Source organism: Stylophora pistillata, chromosome 13, assembly GCF_964205215.1.
Source record: "Stylophora pistillata chromosome 13, jaStyPist1.2, whole genome shotgun sequence".
NCBI lineage: Eukaryota > Metazoa > Cnidaria > Anthozoa > Scleractinia > Pocilloporidae > Stylophora > Stylophora pistillata.
The window spans coordinates 6078210-6096230 of NC_142531.1; the positions used below are offsets into that span (position 1 = coordinate 6078210).

Consider the following 18021-nt stretch of genomic DNA (forward strand, 5'->3'; position numbering starts at 1 on the left):
AGAAATCGACTCAAACCGGAAGTGAAGATTACTTTCCCGTGAGCCACCTCTGCTCGTGGTTACACGTAAAAGAGTAAGCGGAGGCGGCGAAATAGATCAGAGGAAGTTTATAGAAATCGACATGGCAAGTCCTCGAACGCGGCGAGTTTTAAAGGAAATAAAGCCGAAAGATGGCAACAGTGTAAGTATAATTATCAGCTATCATCTTATTTCTAATCTTCTGTTGTATATGTAGATTGATCGAGACGATTTTCTATTCTTTTGATCGCGTAGAGTTGTTTCGAATGCGGGGCACACAATCCTCAATGGGTAAGCGTGACCTATGGGATATGGATTTGCCTTGAATGTTCAGGGAAACACCGAGGTTTAGGAGTTCATTTAAGGTACGACCATGTGTTCCTTGCAATGATAATAGACGTGCTAAGCTTTTACGGTGGAGTTCGTTGTTGTAATTACGCAATGAATATTTTTTTTCGCGGAAAGCCGGTTAGAATGTATTTTGTACGTGGTACCGTGTGAAAGTATGAAGTGCTCTATTGAGCAAGAATTAAATGGCGTCATTTTATTTTGACAATGTATCGCTGTGGTAACCCGATTACGTATGGATTGAGTTTTTTAATCGATGATTTTATTCAGGGTTTTCACACTGACAGAAAAGGTCACGAAAGTCGAAATAATAACTCACATAGCTAAACATATTACTCCCAACACAACGTAACAATCATGATACAGGGGATCAAATATAATGATTCCAGTGATTTTGTATCTTACACTAACGCGTGTGGGTTATGAGGTGAAACAAACAAAGCTTGTGAAAGAAAAATAGTGCTGTAAACTGAAATCTCCGCGGATCTCAATTGCTTGCTAATTAATTTTCTAACCACCTAGTATTTAAGATGTCCCTTCTAGTATGTTTACGTCTATTTGCAACTACTATTGACATGTTATGTCTGTTCATGTATACACATTGGTAACACAACAACAACAACAACAACAGAAGTAGTGACAGAAATACAAAAAAAAAAAACAAGAAAAACTTATCCACAAATCTTTTGTCATGAATATATGATCTTCGCTTTACAGTTGCAAAGAAAATGAAGCCTGTAAAAAAAATTTAGGATTTTACAGGGTTTGAACCCATGACCTCTGCAGTACCAGTGTAGTGCTTAACCCACTGAGCTAACAAGTAGAGGTAATGGGATCAACTTGTATACAGGTCTGAATTTTTGTCGCGTTTTATTTTCATAACTGTTCATTACTGCACTGATCATTCACATATTCATTTATTAATTGGCAGTTCACACACATGATTTTCACATATTCATTTTCATCATCACCCATGTTTTTTTGTATGGTATGTCGGTGACTGCCATGTAAGTCTGGCATACTTTTCCCAAATAATACACTCAGAGATATTCCAAAGATTAACTTATTTTTGCATGACACTCTTCCCTTTCATTTATTGCAATTTTAAGTTGGTCTCTATCTCCTCTTTAGTTCTTTAGTTTTGATACCACATATAATTGTTACTGAATTCTTTTTTTTTAGCTTTGTAAGATCAGTAACCATGGACAAATGGAAAGACATTGAGCTGGAGAAAATGAAGGTACCAGGGTCTAGTAAATAAAACAATTTAATTGTTAAGTGTACAGAGATATCCAGTAAACAAGCTGTCTTTACCTCGAGTGACCAGCATCTAATTTCACATTACAGTAATATTGCAGATTATTACACGACTCGGGAAGTCATAGGGCCAATAACTAAAATCGACCAATCAAAATGCTCTATTGCCAGTCAATATTTTCTCAGTATTGGGCCGCGCACTGTCCCGAATGGTCCCTTATTAACCAAGCTTGCTCGGGACTGTACTGGAAGAATATCGGCCCTCGGTCTTTTTTGTACGGACCTTGCTATGCTCGGTCTGTACTGTCAAGACCTAGGGGCGATATTCTCCCAGTACGGCTCTCGCGCTTGGTTAATAAGATATATATCATTCGTTAACATGATGGGAATAAAGGAGATGATCACAACATAAGAGGCTTTGATCGTTAAACAAATTATCTTTGTCAGTACCAAAGAAAAGGTATAGAGAGGAGTAGGAAGAATTTGGATACCAGTGTCAGGGTCTAAAGGGTTAAAAATGAATGAAAAATTGATAGTGATAAGCAAACAATAACAACAATTGTACAGTCAAGTTGCTATAATGATGGCAACAGAGACATGAACTTTGACAGGGCTCGACACTGACGGTAGCCCACTAGCTACAGACTAGTAGAAATTCAGTTTTGGCTACTTTGTGTCCCCACATTAGTATGGGATATCTCCCAAACTAGAAGGTTCTTTGACATGTTAATAAAGTTTCTATCTATCTATCTGGTTTTCAATTTCCACTAGCCAGTTTGGCTAGTAAACAGACTGAAATTGTCATAACGTCTAAAAACATCTAAGATGTCACTAGCCACTGGGCTAGTAAGTTGAAAAATTAGTGTCGAGCCCTGTTTGAAATAATTCATTTTGATGGTGAGTCTTAATAATAATCATTTGTTAATTGCTAGGTTGGTGGAAATAGCAAAGCAAAAGCCTTCTTTAAGTCTCAACCAGATTTCCAGGCAGACATGTCCATTCAAGAAAAGTACAACAGCAGGGCAGCAGCACTTTACAGAGACAAGGTATGGTTCTCTCCTAGATCTTCACCTCTCTCTCTTCCACTTCAAAGGCTTGTTCAATAATTGCTTATCATAAAACTGTGCAGAGGTAAACGTTATGCAAAAGGTTAAGGAGATACAAGAGGAAGGTTAGAAATAGGAGAGAAGATAAGGAAGGCTCCCAATATTTCCATCTTCCATTATCTTATTGCAGTTGTAAAGGTTGTCTGTGGTTCTTCATAATGAGAAAGGGAGAAAGAAAAGTGGATTACCCCTTACAGTTGGAAACATTCGTATACTTACATCCTTTTTGATTATTTTTGTGTTTGTCATTTATTTATCATTATTTATTTATCAAAAAATGTTTGTACTTTCTAAATGTTTTCTTTGTGGAGAATCCATAGAGAAGAGACACTCTCTTGTTTGTTGCCATGGCCTCCCTTCGTTATGCTCTTTAAGAAAAGGAGAGGGATAGGAAAAATGACAGGATGATTATTTTGAGTGGTATGATATATTGTTATGGGTTTGAAAGTAATCTTTTAAGATTTTCCTTTTGATTCAAACAGATTGCAGCCTTAGCTGATGGCAGATCATGGTCAGAAGAAACCTCATCAGCTAAAAACTATGAACCTCCACTGAGCAGAAATTCAAGCAGTTCTACAGTCAGTCGGGCAGCCAATGGTTCAAATTCAATGAGTTATGGCTCATCTTCACCTGAATCCATGCTGGGAATATCAAGGTATGAGAGGTCAATCTTTGTTGAACTAAGACATGATGTATAATAACCACTAGTGGCAAAGAAACTCAACTTTTTAGTCACTCTTAACTGCAGGAAGATAAAGGTTACGTGTCATTTAACAGATTAAGTCTGAAATATTTTCTGATTAAAAACTGAGCACTTAGAGTGAGGGAATAATATTGAAAAAGCTGTTTAACATATATCTCAAGGATGGGGCAAAGAAAAATTCCTCTTGTGAGGATTCAAACCTCATACCCTCTGATTTTAGAGTTGTATGCTCTACCAACTGAACTGTAAAGAACTTAGTGGCAAGTTAGGCTTTATGCCATGTTCACATGAGACAGATCTAGCTTTTAATTACTGATTTTATTTATGTTTCAACTCCCAGAGGTGATTAACATGTAACTTCTCTCTATAATATCCAATTATCCAGAAAAAATTTAATGAGAAAACTCAAACTTATCAGGTAGAAGTTATCTTTATCTAGCACCAAATTCTCTTTATTACTAATTTACAAGAAAATGTGTAGCAGCTAGAGGGGAGAATTAACAGTTGGATGTTTTTACCTAAAGTGTTAATTTATTTCAGTGGTAGGCAAAGACAAATTTCCCTTATGAGGATTCAAACCATGGATGCTCTGATTTTTCAGTTGGATGTTCTACCAACTGAACCATAAATAAAGTGTGAAGGTGTAGTCTGATCGTCCGGGTGAGTGTAGTCCTGAGAAGGACTGTTGTCGGTGGCAGTGACTGACGTTTCGACAACCTGTGCGGAAGTCATCATCAGAGTCAAGTGAGTGATTGTTGTCATTCTACTGACAGTCAGTCACTGCCACCGACAACAGTCCTTCTCAGGACTACACTCACCCGGACGATCAGACTACACCTTCACATGTTACCCCCGGGTTCAAACCATTTACTGCATAAATAAAGTATTGGCAAGGCAGGCTATAGATCAGGTTCACAGGAGACAAATCTAGCTTCACTGATTTTATTTTTTTTCAAACAAAAAGGATCAGATAGAGTTCAACATTTCCATGAGTAATTGGGGCTGTCATTCTTACTTTAAACTTGATTTCACAGGAGTGAACTAAATGCTCAAAAAGAGGATTTCTTCAATCGAAGACAGATGGAAAATGCCTCACGGCCCAAGTAAGCTATCTCAGTATAGTTTATATTAGTGATAGTAGTTTCTTTGTGATAGGCTTGTCTTTATCACAGCTTCCTCTTCTGTCATGCACTTAGGATTGTTTCTCTTTCATTTCTATCATCATATGACTAAAAAAGGTGATAAAAGAATAATTAAATTAAAATTTAATCTGGTTATTTGGGGTTTGTATTTTTAGTGATCTACCTCCAAGTCAAGGTGGACGATACACTGGTTTTGGATCAGCACCAGTAGCAACCTCGAGCAATTCAGGTGGGCACACATCTTTTTATGACATAGCTGTGTCATTGTGTTGTGTTCGTGAGCAAGACATGTAGCTCTTGCAGTGTCTCTCTCCACCCAGGAGTGTAAATGGATACAGGCAAACTGCCAGGGAAAGCAGCAAAATCGCCAGGGATAAACAGGGATAAACAGTGATGGACTAGCATCCCCAGGGGTAAACAGTGATATACTAGCATCCCCAGGGTTAAACAGTGATATACTAGCATCCCATCCAAGGGAGTGGTAGCAATATTTGAAATCACTTCTTGTTACAGAAACTAGGATAAGCTCTGAGTGGACAGGCCACTTGGCTCAAGTCCAGACTTAAATTTTACCATTATTTGCTGTTCACCACATTTTCATTTAGCCTGTGTGAAGTTGATCTTCATTTCAAAACTAGTGGTTCACTGCTTCTGTGTTTTCACCTATTAAAACTATGATTTTAATGATGTGCAGTCATAATTTGTCTTTTTTTTGTTGCCAGTAAAATTATAAATTAGATTTATTTAATAGTAATTATTTTATCTTGAATGGCTTGCACTTTTTTGTCTCATTTAATCCACCTTTTTTTAGGTTGGGACTCTGCATTTTCTTCTCTTTCATCTGTAAGTTGAGGGGTTTTTCATTTTACTTTTGTTATATTCTTTTAATTGCAATAATAATAATAATAATAATAATAATAAAAAGAGTGATAATAGTTAAAAGTAATAATACATAATTATGTAATTCAGTTTAGATGAACTAGACTTACAACATTTGACTGACACTCAACTCTTCATTTGACTCTGGTGTTGACTTCCTCTCAGGTTTTTGAAACTTTGAGTCACTGTCTCCTAGAAAAGTCCTTTTTAGGACTATCCACACCCGGGGGATCCCACTTCACAGCGGATAACTGGCTTCATAGTGACGTTCTTCTTATCATTGCAAAGCAGAATTCACCAAGTGAATGTTGTAAATGTTGATTGGGGCATATTTTTTGATTTACACCTAATTCTCACTGCCAGAATTAGAAGAAATGTGTAGGAGACTGTTTAGGGATTTGATATTTTGATCTTGGGAAAAATCTAGAGTTGACATGTGTGTGTGTTGTATAGGGTTGGAGTTCATTTGCCTCTGGAGCTGCTCAATTTGCTGCTGTTGCCTCACAACAAGTAAGAAGATTTGTTTCTTCTAGCTCTCTCAACCAAATGGGAAATTGATTTAAGGAAGAAAAAAATCAAGAAACACTGTCTAACAAGAAACATTTCGTAATAACTGAGTTCACAATTAGGATTCTCTGTCTGATCAAGACATTTTTTTTCTAATCGGAGTTCAGTCATGCATGCCCAATTTTCTGGTCTGTGTATCATATCAGAAACATTTGGGTTAGGAAAGCAATGAGCAGTTAGTAAGGGATTGCTTAGAAGTAACCAGGTTTTTTTTCCTTCAAAGCTCTCTTGTTAAATTCAGTTTCCATCAACCAATTCTTTGTCTTCTTTGGGTTCTGTCCTGGTGTACCGGTTCACAAGGGAATTACCATTGTTCTTTCTTTGTTTAGGAGTCATTGGTTAGCTGTTGTGTATTGTTCGGTCTTTTGTATCAGCTCTTGTGAACCGGTACACGAGGACAGAACCGTTCTTTGTGGGCCCAACTGACCCCCTTTCTCAATAGAGAAGATGACGAGAAATGGCAGATTTGTGGGAATGGTCTAAGGGTTAACTGTAAACTATTTGCCATCATCATTATCATATATATTTTATTACTTCTGATATTTTTGTAGGCTGTTAAGCTGGGATCGACAGTCAATGAGTCAGTTCTTAAACCAACAGCATCCAAGGTATGTATAGCACAGGAACAAATGGAAAACATTTATCGCTTTCAGTCCAAGATTAGCAACTTTTGAATGGTTGAGTGTTGTATATAATATTTTCCTTTCCATTACATTTTCTTGAAATGGAAATAATGATAGGTTTTACCAAGTATAAAAGGTGGGCAACCATGCACTGGAAAGAAAATAATCCATATTTTCCCTCTACGGGCTTTTATTTAATATTGTTATTGCACAGCCAGCTCACTCAATTTAACGTTTTTGTATGACAAAAAAAAAAATCAATGAAAAGAATTTGAGAACAATTTTGGTCAACTTACCTAATTCTCTAGGTATGTGGGGTTGTGATGTTATCATATGGTAGTTAACATCCTGTAGTTCCCAATTTGTGCATTGTTTTCTATGCTGGTGTTGGTTATCCGCCATTTTTCCTGAGCAAACAGCTTCTTAACTTTACTAAAATTAAGTTGCACAGAAAAACTTTCCAGATAACTGGATGATTGCTAATTTCCAGCGAACTGTGTTCATAGCAGTCTGAATGTTTAACACACTAAGAACAATTATATATAGTTAGTGAGACAAAATAAATACTAATAGTTGTTACAGTAGTATTTTGTCTATCTCAGGCTGTAGAACTAGGAAGTACCATGAATGAAGGGGTGAAGAAAGTATCAACGAGGGTAAGTGGACCTCCTACACTTGCTGAGACTCTGAAAGTTCAGACAGTAACCTGAAGAAGTCAAGTTTGTCTTTGGTTTCATTTAGTCAAAACACTATTAAGCAGTTGGTTTTCAAAGTTCCAAAATATTTTCCAAAGTAATTTTCACCTCTATTTTAAAAGTAGTCATGGTTACCCTTGAGTTAGTCCCTTCAATTGCCTGTTTGTATTGTCCTCCACCTGTCTCACACATTTACTAAAAGCATAATGACTGAAATAAAAATGAGAATAACCTCTCAAGTAAAATTTATCCCATCTCTTTCTCCTGAAATCAATATTTATTTAGTACTTTGAGTTCAAAGTTCCTCAACACATGGCAGATTATCTTCTTTAAACTGTTCTTTAATCTTTAATCAGTATACTTCTAAAACAGTAAAAATACTATACTTAAAGATAAGGTTGCCCAGAAAAACTTTCTGGATAACTGGATGGGACAAATATTAGGCATGACCATTGCACAAGTCAGTTGCTAGTTAACCTGTATTTAGCTTTCAACCTGTTTTATTGGCAAGTTCTGTTAGATAGGTAATAATCTTTAGACAGGGTGCATTCTCACAGAAGTGGTTTTCAGAATGGCCCTGTAAGCACCCACCCAACCCACCCCAGGGGAAGACATCCATCACACAGTATACTCGTGCATGGGAAATTACTGTCTCCTACCCCTAACCCTGCAGGAGACAGGACCTCCATTTATTCGTCCCTATCCAAGAAGACTAGAATATCTAACCATTCCTTGATGTTACAGAAAGGAAGCATATTCTTCTCAGTTATTTTAAGACCTTGAGTGTTGGTCCGGCCGGGGCTCGAACCCTCGACCTCCCGCACAACAGTCCAGCGCTCTATCCATTGAGCTAACCGGGAGGCGGTTCTGTTTGTGTGATTTTGAATGAACCATTTTACATTTAAGGTCCAGGAAGGCAAGCTACTGGATGATGTAACAACTTCTATGTCCAGTTTGTCCAGCAAGGTATGTTTTCTTTTTACCTTTGTCAACCATATTTCAGCCTTGCTCTACATTGCAGCACTGTGGCATACTTCACATGTCCCAATGCCCCAATTTGGTTAAAGGGTGTAATAGTGGTCCAGGGCCAATAACATTTTTATGAATACTGTGTTCAAATCTTGGTAAGTGGTTTACAGATTTCTTCACTCAAGCTATTTCTTTTAGCCACCACAAAATCAACTTTTTCTTCCATGACAAAGGTTACTTGTTGCAGTTTTATCTCAAAAATCTGAGAACTGTGAACTCCAAAAATATTGCTAGAATGTGTTTGGGTAAAATAAGCCATTGAAGCACAAGAGTTAACTGTATGCAGTTAGTATGTGGTTTTTTTAGTTTTTCTTTTTTTTTTTTTTGGTTCTTGCTCTCTGTGTGACAGGAAAAATTGCTGATTAGCAACTGAATGAAACTTGTGATATTGAAACAGTTTTTTATTTTTAGATGCGGGATGCCAGCTCCAAGGGATGGACAAATCTTCAAACTGCCAGTGTGAAAGGTTGGGCAAACATTCAAACACTTGTCAATCAAGGTGCTGGTGGTTATGGAACAAAATCTCTGACAAGCGAAGGAACCTCCGGAGGAGGATATGGTTCTGTTAATGGCGTGTCAGCAATGAATAGTACTACTTCTCTTAAAGATGAAAACTGGGATTGGGACAGTTATGAAGATGTAAATGATGACGAAGCTGATGATAAGGAAGGTAGCAATGGCAAGGCAACAGTGAAAGTTGACAGAGAAGACAATGGGGATTCTTGGGCATGGGGAAGTGATTCTGAAGTCATAAAACAACCATCCCCATCCAAGAATGGCACATCTCTGAATACAGGGGATTCATCATCATCATCAAGGCGGAAAACAAAATCAGCACCAAAGACTGAAGTAGTAGCAAAGAATGATGGTTGGGGAGATTTGATAAGCTGGGACAATGATGAATGGGGCGAGTCTAGCGGCTGGAGCAATGAGGACTGGCAAAGTAGTCCGGGTGGTGAAGCAAAGATAACAGGCAGAGAGAGAGGGGGGAATAAAGATGACTGAACTTAAACAATAATTATGATTGAATAAATATTATTTTGTTAAGACCTGATGCCCTGGACTGAGCCAAATTCCTTTCTCCAGTACCAGGTATGTCAGCAAATTTTTGAAGTTGTGCCTTGTAAAAGTAGCTGATTCTTTGTGCTTCATATAGGATTGTAGACATCTGAAGGGTTAAAAATAAGAAATTTCCATAGTATTTAATATTTTTGGTCTTAGAACAGGTCAGTGTGTGTTTCTCACAAGGGGAACCAAGAGAAAGAACATCACAGTTCAGAAAAAATCAGTTTAAGTATTAATACTACACTGTGGCAGCAATACTGTCTCACAACAGGTCACTAAGATTTGACACAGCTGTAATATGACCACAGTCAACATTATCACCTGTCACATTGGGTGAGGTCAGCCAGGATACCTATTAGAGGTTATAGCCCTTAGTAACAGAACTGCACTTTACTGTAGGCCTTGATTTTAAGATTTCACAACCACATTTGAATCAGTTTGCTGGCAATTTTGTCAGTCTTTTGACACTTGATTTAAATGCATCATTCTATGTTAATCAGTTGCACAATTGCTGTTTCTTCTAAACTCATGCAATTATGGTCCTCTTGTTAAAAGATGGGAGAATTAGAGTTTGTTAACTATAGGTCAATTAAATGCACAACGAGGAACAATTGGTGTTTTTTCTTTCTTTAAACAGAATAATTGTTCAGTAAAATATTGTTATTTCTTCAAACAGTATTTGAACGGTCAATTTGTCCTTCCTTTCAACAAAGTATTTTTCAACTTTAACACAAGAAGCCTTAGATCTTGTTTGTAACTTTAACTTCAAGTATTTAAAATAAGTCTGACAGTGGATTCATATACATCCAAAATGTAAATAGGATTTCAAAATGTTTGAATGGCTGTTATTTGTATGCATACTTTGTGGGTGAGTTGGAAGAACTCCACAGGCTATCAATTTGTAATTTATTAGATTTGCCGACAGGCAGGGACACTGCAACAGCTCGTGCCAATTACTGTGGGCCCAGTGTATCAATGTACTGTTGGTGTAATGGTCACTTGAGTCACTTAAAGATTAGTATCTAATTTCTCCTTACATTGTCACCCCTGAATCACACATTGAGTTCATGAGAATAAAGGAAATGATCATCAACTTAAGAAGCTCCTGATTGTTTGTCAAATTTTCCTTGTCAGCACCTTAGTAAATTTATAAGGAAGAGAACAGTTTGGAGAATATCCATACTGATGTTAGGGCATAAAGGGTAGAATGAAAGGATTAAAGAAGAGGAATCTTACATAGATTAGGAGAATGTAGTTGCCAGATGTACATTGGATGGTCACAATTCAAACTTGGTAATTTTCTTTACCCAGGCATCAGTAGATTTAGGTAGTGTGCATTTTTCAGAAGGGGCAGGAATTCTTAAAATTTAAAGTTAAATGTAACTAGGGTGTTTAAAGTTTTCTCTATGACAAAGGCATTAGAAGTGAGGGGGTCAGATCTATCAGTCGGATAAGCTGCCTGAAGAGGATTTTCCTTGATGTTGTTAAACAGAAAATATGTTGGAGACAAGCCAGCTGTAGTGTGAGAGCCTGCATTCAGGCCATCAAGCAGAAAGTTCAGGCATTGAGAGAGGTGGGGCAGTTACGATCAAATCTATTTTTAATTAAATGTAAGTTGAAGACTATTTACAGATTGTTTTGCACTGGTCAACAGTACTTCAGTTTACAACTCAGTATAAGGTTTAGTTTAAAAACGTGAAGTGCTTCCAAATAAATCAGGTTTCAACTGATACACATTTCTAGTGTTGTGTTTGTTACTGGAATCCTCTACTTTCAATATCTCCTGGCATAAAGAAACAGAGGGAATAGTGGCCTTCTTGTAGCCATACCCTCCCCTCCATTTCTCCTAGGAGGGAGAGAGGGTATGGCCACTCATAGGTGAAAGGAAAGGTCAACTGATAGAGAGTCAGCAAGTATAACAAACCATTTCACACTGTACAGTTCACCTTTTAACTCCACAAGTGATAATCATGTAACTTCTCGTTATGATATCCAAACATCATCCAGCAAAACAGGTAATGAGAATACTCAAACTTATTGGGTAGAAGTTTTTATCTTGATCTAATGCCATATTCTTGTAACTAACTTACAAGGAAATATGTACAGGCTTGAGGGGAGAATTAACAACCAGATCTTGGGAGTTATAAGGTTAAAAAGATTATCAGCTCTCTTGAGTTTAATCCGTTTTGAAGCTTATTTAAGAGTTCATACCATCCAAAATTTAAAGTTTGCAAGTAAACACAGTTAATAACAGCTTTAAAGATTGGAGTATTTTAAGCTTATCAAATTGCAACAAGTACTCCAAAGTAACAAAAGCTTATTCAGGAGAAAAAGAGCAAGTAGGATTGAGGGATCTTAATTTTGAAATGGTTTACAAAATGTTGAACTTAAATTTAGTTTTACACTCAGTCTTCGAATATTTACAAAATATTTCTGCTTATTTTCTTTTCTGGCCTTTCTACCAATACAGTGTCTTGCTAAAAAAGCTTGTAACGCTGGAAAACCACCCATTTTCTTTGTCGTCTCCAACCCTGGTGATTGCCTGAAAAAAAAAAAAAAATTAACATAGTGGTAGACATAAGACCCTTTCTGCCAAAAATTACAATATTCTTTGTAATGTAAGTATATTATATAGAAGCAGTAAGGGGTGGGTTGTTGTTGTTTTTTTTTGCATTTGGTATTTAATTAGCAACACAGGTAAATATCAAAACCACTGTCACCTATTCCAAAGGCAAGCAAGAACTTGCTAGTGCTACTAAGAGAGTGTTGGGAAGATGGTGGCTTCAACTCCATTTTCTAACAATGCTGGGTGTGAGCTGAAGGAAAGATGGGCTTAAGGTTATTCACTTTGTCCTTGAACAGGGTCTGTGTGTAGGGTATTCTTTGGTTACCTTGTCAGAGATGACTGTATCTTCATCATCTTCAGGCAGATAATCTGGTAAGGCACTGCTGTTTCCCCTTCCATAGCTCTTGGCAGGAGCTTTGCCAAAGGACAACATCACCTTGATAAACACAAATTAAAATGGTTGAACTGAAGTACGTGGGTAAGATTTTGTCCTGGCAGAGCTCTTGTGCCATAAGCAACCAACTTTTGTTTGTAGTGGACTTCAATAACTTTTTCTTTAAGAATTCAAAGTTTTTCAAGCTAGGCACCCTGACTTCTGAGAACAGAGCCTAGAAGCATGCACCCAGGGATTTTTGTAAGAGAACATCTTTGGTCAGTATATGTAATTTAGCTAGTAACACTGAACACCAAACCAAACAACACTTTGCTTGACTCGATCTGTTGATGACTTCCACTCACAGCTAGCAGGTAAAATTTACCACATATATGTAGCACCTCTGAATACTTCCTAAAATTCCTTGGAATTCTGGACAATTTGACCAGTAAAAAGATTGCTCTACACAAAATATATTTCACCAGCTGCCAAGCTTAAAATAAGAGAAAACCCGGCATGTAGGTGGTTCCTCCATTCCCTCTTAACTCACCTCTTCGCCTCTTTCATTCTTAATCACTTGTTGAGCTGACAGAACTTTCGTGTTGTTGATGGTGTCACACAGTGTTTCAGGTGTTAGCTCCAATTTACATCTGACTATGCATCTTGACTTATTCATAACAAATGTGAAGCTTATTACTCCTTTAACTTTCAGTAATTCTTCTTCACAAAGCTTTCTGGTGACCTGAACAAGAGAAAAAAAAAAAAAAAAAAAAAAAAAAAAAAATGAAGGTGGTAATGCATGGTGCTGTGTCAGTTTCCAAAATGGCAAAGAATTCATGCAGCCATTATTTATAGACTATTAATGAAGAATGAAACAGTCTTATTCAGACCTGATTTGCCAAGCCTTTGATGTGAAGTGTGACCACTTTAGCTCTCTTGTTCAAATTTCCAAGGAAAAATGATTGAGATGCCTCACTGCCAGAGAAAAAAAGAAAGAGAAAATCCCCAACTGTTATTAAAGAAAAGTCCATCAGTCGAATACAAAAAGTAATCAGTTATCAAAAGCGAGATAAATCAAAAGGAGAATAGTAAAATAACATAGACATGCCTGGCTCTTCTACTCGAAGGTGTCTTCACAGATGAAATGATATTTTGATAAACCTCGTTTGCAAGCTGTTTGGCTTTGGAGTGGTAGCCTTCTTTGTGCATTATGGTTTTCAAGCTGATAACCATGCCTATTTCTTCTCTCATTTTCGAACGGTTGGGTTGAAATTCTGATAAAAACTTCAAAGCCTGGGAGAAATGGACAACCAAGGAAGTTGTTAGCTAAAATTGCCACCAATTTATACAGTATACGAAGTATACATGTGCTGAGGTTTAAAAACATACATACCTCAAGTGCTGTGATAACGACGATGACATCTTCATTGTCTAGAAATAAAACCAGTCCTGCTAGGCAACCTTGATCCTAAGTACAAGAATCAGAAAATTTTATGAATCAAAATCATAGAGTAATCGTGGCCAACAGAATTGTTTTCAAATGATGAAGGTAAAAGTACATAAAAATATTTCGTACTTTAACTATGGTAGCTCTGTTTTGAGGATCAGCGGCTAAGTTCCTGAGATGTTCAACCACACCGAGGGCACTCATTGTGACGTTCAAATAAGTTTTCCACGAGATAAAGTTAAGCTATATCTCAAAGTATCAACGTTCGCCGTTCAAGGCGTCCAGTTCTTGAGGCAAGAGCTGATTTTGTCCTGACTGGCCGATATTCGAACACGCGGTTCTTTAATTTGATTGGCTTACTGGTGAAGACGTCGCGTTTTGATTGGTCAGTGTCAGATGCGCAACAAATTTAAATCTCACTTTGCAATCATGTGGTTTTGACTTCGGTCGGTTCAAATTCGCTTACTTCTCCACCGTATTCAACCTTTTTGTTTGATTTGATACTACAAAAGAAAATGGAAGTCGCTTTAGAAGTAGTAACAGTGGTGCTTGAGTACTTTGGCTGGGACAGACAAGAAATCGGAGTAAGTTTTTTTAAGAATTGTTTTTCAGAGTACGTGACCACTTTGACGGTGTCAGCTGAAAGTTATCATCGATCAATTGCAAGTAACCTTTATTTTTCCATTTCAGGAGTTATTCAATCAAGATGGGAGATCGAGAAGCCGGAGAAGAAGTATCATTCGACGAATTGTTAGAGAGTTGTCACGTTATAATCTCAATTTGTTCACGAAACGTAGCATTGTTCGAGAGATTGGAAGTCGACTGCCATTGAAACCATGTAAAAGACCGTATTTTGAGGTGAGTTCAATGATGAAATTTATCACAGTGAGTTCGATCATTTTTTGTATCCCAAAACGAATCGATCTGAAATCAGTTCTTCAGCCTTCATCGGTTTGATAGTTGAGAGCATATGTCAAGCAGTTGATCAGCATCGTTTACAAAGCTATTTATTATTTCGTCTTTCAGCTAAGTCTAAACAGAAATAAGCACGTACTTTGTTCGGAGATTGAAGGAAATCCATTAACCCGAAAGATGATGGCATCCTTGGCTGATGTTGCCTGGATAACGGATAGTGACTGTTCATCACCAGAACTTGACCTTCCTGATAATGAGAAGGAAGTAATTCTCAAAGAACCCGAAAGCCCATTAAAAGATGCGGAACCAAAAACAGTCCATGACGAACCAGCAAATGATGTAAAGAACAACGCCCCAGATAATGAAGCCATGCAAAAAATTTCTGCTTTAGAGGATGAACTTCAGAGGTTGAGAGCTCAGATAGCAATGATGCTGGTTCCTGCTCCACAAAATCAGGGGGCTCTATCAACACCAGTTGGGGCACCTGCACCCCCTCCCCCTCCACCACCTCCTCCTCCCCCACCCACACCCATGTCGACCCCCCTGAAGCCAGTTTCACAGATCATAAAAGAGGTATTATCAACGTTATCAGTGTTGGCAAATTCATTTGGTTTTTCAGTTACTGTCACTAAAAAAGGCAACTCGAGTCTGAGTTTTATTTTGTTTAATTAAAATCTAACAGAACAGAGCAAAAAGATTATCCCTTGCCCCAGGAATGATGGCAGCTGAACAGTCAAGTGGACGCACTTTGCCAAATATGGCAGATGTACTCAAGGGATTGGGAAAAGTCAAACTTAGAACAGTCCAGAGGTGAACAATTAACTAAAAAATTTGATTCTACTGCATTTTTGTTTTAATAAAATGACTGAAGCATGTGAACAGCATGCAGTGTCCATTTTAGGAAGTTGTCTGTCCTACCATGGTGTTTGTGGAGAGAGTGGACTGTTGCAATAATTTTTGCAGGTCCCCTGGTGGCACTCCCCTGAGGAAACCTGCTGTTTCTACTGAAGGAAGTGATCCTGCCTCAATCATTGCACAAGCCCTAAAGAAAAAGTTTGCACATAGAAGACGACTTGAAGCAAACTCTCCAGGTAGAGAAACATTCCTGATGGACCTGGTAACTTGCATACTAATTGCCAACACCCTGTGACCCACATATCATTGGTTGCTATGAGCTATGACACTTGCCTCTTATTAAAGGATAGGCCATGATACTCTATAAAACCATGCAAGAAGTGTGAATAAAGACAGAGAAAACTCCTTATTTGGGCATGGGATACTTACAACCATGATAGTAAAGGCCCATGCGGTAGGGGCAGTATTGTAGCTAGCTACTTTGTATGTTTTAAGCCAGATGGTGGTGACCCACTTAGCCAGTGTTCAAGGGACAAGGTAAACTATAATTTATGCAAGTACAAAGTATGATTGATAACATCATCAGAATCGTCCTTTGCATATGCACATATTCCCCTCCCAATTATACACCTGCCAGGCATGTTAAGATAGGGTGTGCGGAGGTTGCATCCCAGCAAGAAGTCATATCCTCTGTGAATGTACGAACAAAAAATTTGCATTGGTCATGCCACTTGTAGAAGAATATTGATTATTGATTAATGCAAGTTTAATTTCGTTGTGGTCAAATGTTATCACAGAACGGGCATTTTACTCTCTGTGTTGCAGACACCAACAAAGAAAATAACAGCCCTGGATCACCATTTGGTACTCCACCATCAAGTCCCAACAAATCTGTTCCTGTAAGTAATTTGCTTTTTGATGTTTACTATAGAGTTGGTCAGATGACAGGGGTGCACATGCAGGCAGGACTTTTAAGGTTTTGTGATCTTTTGAGAGTGTACTTGTTTGTTGAAATGACATTTATCAATTTCTCAACTAAGAGTAGGAAGGTCAGGCACTTCCCCTCAGCTCTACCCTTTTAAGTTCTAACTGTTTCTCTAGAATACTTGATCACATTCTATCTCGGTTACTGGGCATTTGACACAAACATTTCAATAGGACAGTGCTGTTTACTGTTTCAAGATTACCCAACAACAGCTACCAGTACTAATTCACAGCCATGATCTATTCTGATCTTACTAGTTTGGACCGCACATGTTGAAAGCAACAAACAAGAAACGGCGATCAAGTACTGGCTTAACAAGAACAACAAAACCAAGTCCATTGGTTGAAGTTTGCTGATAGACAAATTTTCTCATAATCAATTTTAGCCAACAGTTGGATATTCCATTCAACAAATATTCTTTGAATTAATTTTCATATGATCATAGTCCCTAATAATTCTAACAGTGCAACTTATAAAGGCTCTGTAAATAGCTTCAGTTTTACTTTTAGATTTTTGCAGTTTTCACAGGAATGGCACTTTGAGCCTCTATGTCAAATTGAACACAATCAGGGTTCATTATGAATCAGATATAGCTCACTTGCCAATACCTGGACTGTTTGTGTTCTTTTAGTGTTTGAAGAAACTTCAGAAAGCATCTAAATTTTACTGTTTTACTATTGGAAAATTATTATCCTAAATAAATCATAATATGTATTGAATATGGAAATGTCCCAGTTCCTTTAAATAACTGTAAAAAGTGTACAGTAATTCTTACTGGGAATGTATATTAGAAAGCACAAGAGATGCTTTGTATATTAGAAAGCACAAGAGATGCTTTGTATATTAGAAAGCACAAGAGATGCTTTGTATAGTCATATTACATATAACCTAATAATTATGCAACATCTCATAAAAGCTTGCTGATTTCCCTTGAGTTTGAACTGTCTGATCACCTGAGAATCAGTCTAACACAATTAGTGAACAATTGAAATAAATTGTTAAATTCTGAAATTATTTACTCATTTGCTGTGATCTTCCCTTACACCCTCAATAGTAGTTTTCCTTTCCCATACTACATATATTCTTGTACTCTAGTTGGGCAGAATTTTAAGAATATTTCAACCTGTGGGTCATGAGTGGAAAATAAAAACGAGAGACCAGAGGACAACAAGTCACTTAAGATTGCACATAAATTATTGACAGGAAAGTCATGGAATTCTAAATTGTCATTTCTCAGACCCAGAAAGTCACAGAAAAGAAACTTCATATGATTTTCCTGCAAACAACAATGTAAGAAATACATCATTCAAATCATCATTCTCATGCTTTGGACTGGGTAAATTTGTTTTCATGATTTCTTTATGATGTAAAAGCTGACTAGAAAAAGCTAGTTTTTAAACTAAACAAAAATAAGGCAAACTTCATGGAAGACTTCAAACTTAACAAAA

The 18021-nt window shown here is 37.4% G+C and overlaps 3 protein-coding genes across 6 annotated transcripts; 2 read left to right on the plus strand and 1 right to left on the minus strand.

Moving 5' to 3' along the window:
- Positions 1 to 28: 28 nt before the first annotated feature.
- Positions 29 to 11164, plus strand: LOC111326948 (ADP-ribosylation factor GTPase-activating protein 1). 3 transcript variants are annotated; one of them, XM_022931033.2, is made up of 13 exons: positions 29 to 181; positions 274 to 383; positions 1549 to 1606; positions 2556 to 2669; positions 3212 to 3384; positions 4467 to 4535; positions 4730 to 4803; positions 5386 to 5417; positions 5907 to 5963; positions 6572 to 6628; positions 7246 to 7299; positions 8245 to 8304; positions 8779 to 11164. In XM_022931033.2, exons 1-13 carry the CDS (start codon positions 122 to 124, stop codon positions 9370 to 9372), a joined length of 1512 nt encoding a protein of 503 aa, XP_022786768.1. In that variant the 5' UTR covers positions 29 to 121; the 3' UTR covers positions 9373 to 11164. The 3 variants fall into 3 exon arrangements, with proteins under 3 accessions (XP_022786768.1, XP_022786769.1, XP_088600200.1); XM_022931034.2 differs by lacking the exon at positions 274 to 383 and having other exon boundaries at positions 95 to 181; XM_088744074.1 differs by lacking the exons at positions 29 to 181; positions 274 to 383 and adding an exon at positions 1113 to 1192.
- LOC111326951 (armadillo repeat-containing protein 1) lies at positions 11015 to 14136 on the minus strand. The gene is made up of 7 exons (XM_022931038.2): positions 13948 to 14136; positions 13765 to 13839; positions 13480 to 13664; positions 13262 to 13346; positions 12922 to 13113; positions 12324 to 12434; positions 11015 to 11974 (listed from the first exon to the last, which is right to left on the minus strand). Exons 1-7 carry the CDS (start codon positions 14020 to 14022, stop codon positions 11891 to 11893), a joined length of 807 nt encoding a protein of 268 aa, XP_022786773.1. The 5' UTR covers positions 14023 to 14136; the 3' UTR covers positions 11015 to 11890.
- Positions 14137 to 14196: 60 nt separating this feature from the next.
- LOC111326950 (mitochondrial fission regulator 1) lies at positions 14197 to 17584 on the plus strand. Of its 2 annotated transcripts, none has more exons than XM_022931035.2 (7): positions 14197 to 14402; positions 14509 to 14676; positions 14845 to 15306; positions 15416 to 15543; positions 15697 to 15824; positions 16414 to 16487; positions 16831 to 17584. In XM_022931035.2, the coding sequence occupies exons 1-7, from the start codon at positions 14334 to 14336 to the stop codon at positions 16927 to 16929; spliced, it is 1128 nt and encodes a 375-aa protein (XP_022786770.2). In that variant the 5' UTR covers positions 14197 to 14333; the 3' UTR covers positions 16930 to 17584. The 2 variants fall into 2 exon arrangements, with proteins under 2 accessions (XP_022786770.2, XP_022786771.2); XM_022931036.2 differs by having other exon boundaries at positions 14512 to 14676.
- The last annotated feature ends 437 nt before the right edge of the window (positions 17585 to 18021 follow it).

Bases quoted from the DNA above. Each gene is read 5' to 3' on its own strand.
- LOC111326950 (XM_022931035.2), top strand. From the start codon at position 14,334: ATGGAAGTCGCTTTAGAAGTAGTAACAGTGGTGCTTGAGTACTTTGGC. The intron at 15,307-15,415 runs GTATTATCAACG...AAAATCTAACAG, and splicing joins TTTCACAGATCATAAAAGAG to AACAGAGCAAAAAGATTATC. The intron at 15,825-16,413 runs GTAGAGAAACAT...TCTGTGTTGCAG, and splicing joins ACTTGAAGCAAACTCTCCAG to ACACCAACAAAGAAAATAAC.
- LOC111326948 (XM_022931033.2), top strand. From the start codon at position 122: ATGGCAAGTCCTCGAACGCGGCGAGTTTTAAAGGAAATAAAGCCGAAA. The intron at 5,418-5,906 runs GTAAGTTGAGGG...TGTGTTGTATAG, and splicing joins CATTTTCTTCTCTTTCATCT to GGTTGGAGTTCATTTGCCTC. The intron at 6,629-7,245 runs GTATGTATAGCA...TGTCTATCTCAG, and splicing joins TTAAACCAACAGCATCCAAG to GCTGTAGAACTAGGAAGTAC.
- LOC111326951 (XM_022931038.2), bottom strand. From the start codon at position 14,022: ATGAGTGCCCTCGGTGTGGTTGAACATCTCAGGAACTTAGCCGCTGAT. The intron at 13,840-13,947 runs GTACGAAATATT...TCTTGTACTTAG, and splicing joins ACAGAGCTACCATAGTTAAA to GATCAAGGTTGCCTAGCAGG. The intron at 12,435-12,921 runs GTGAGTTAAGAG...GTGTTTATCAAG, and splicing joins AGAATGAAAGAGGCGAAGAG to GTGATGTTGTCCTTTGGCAA.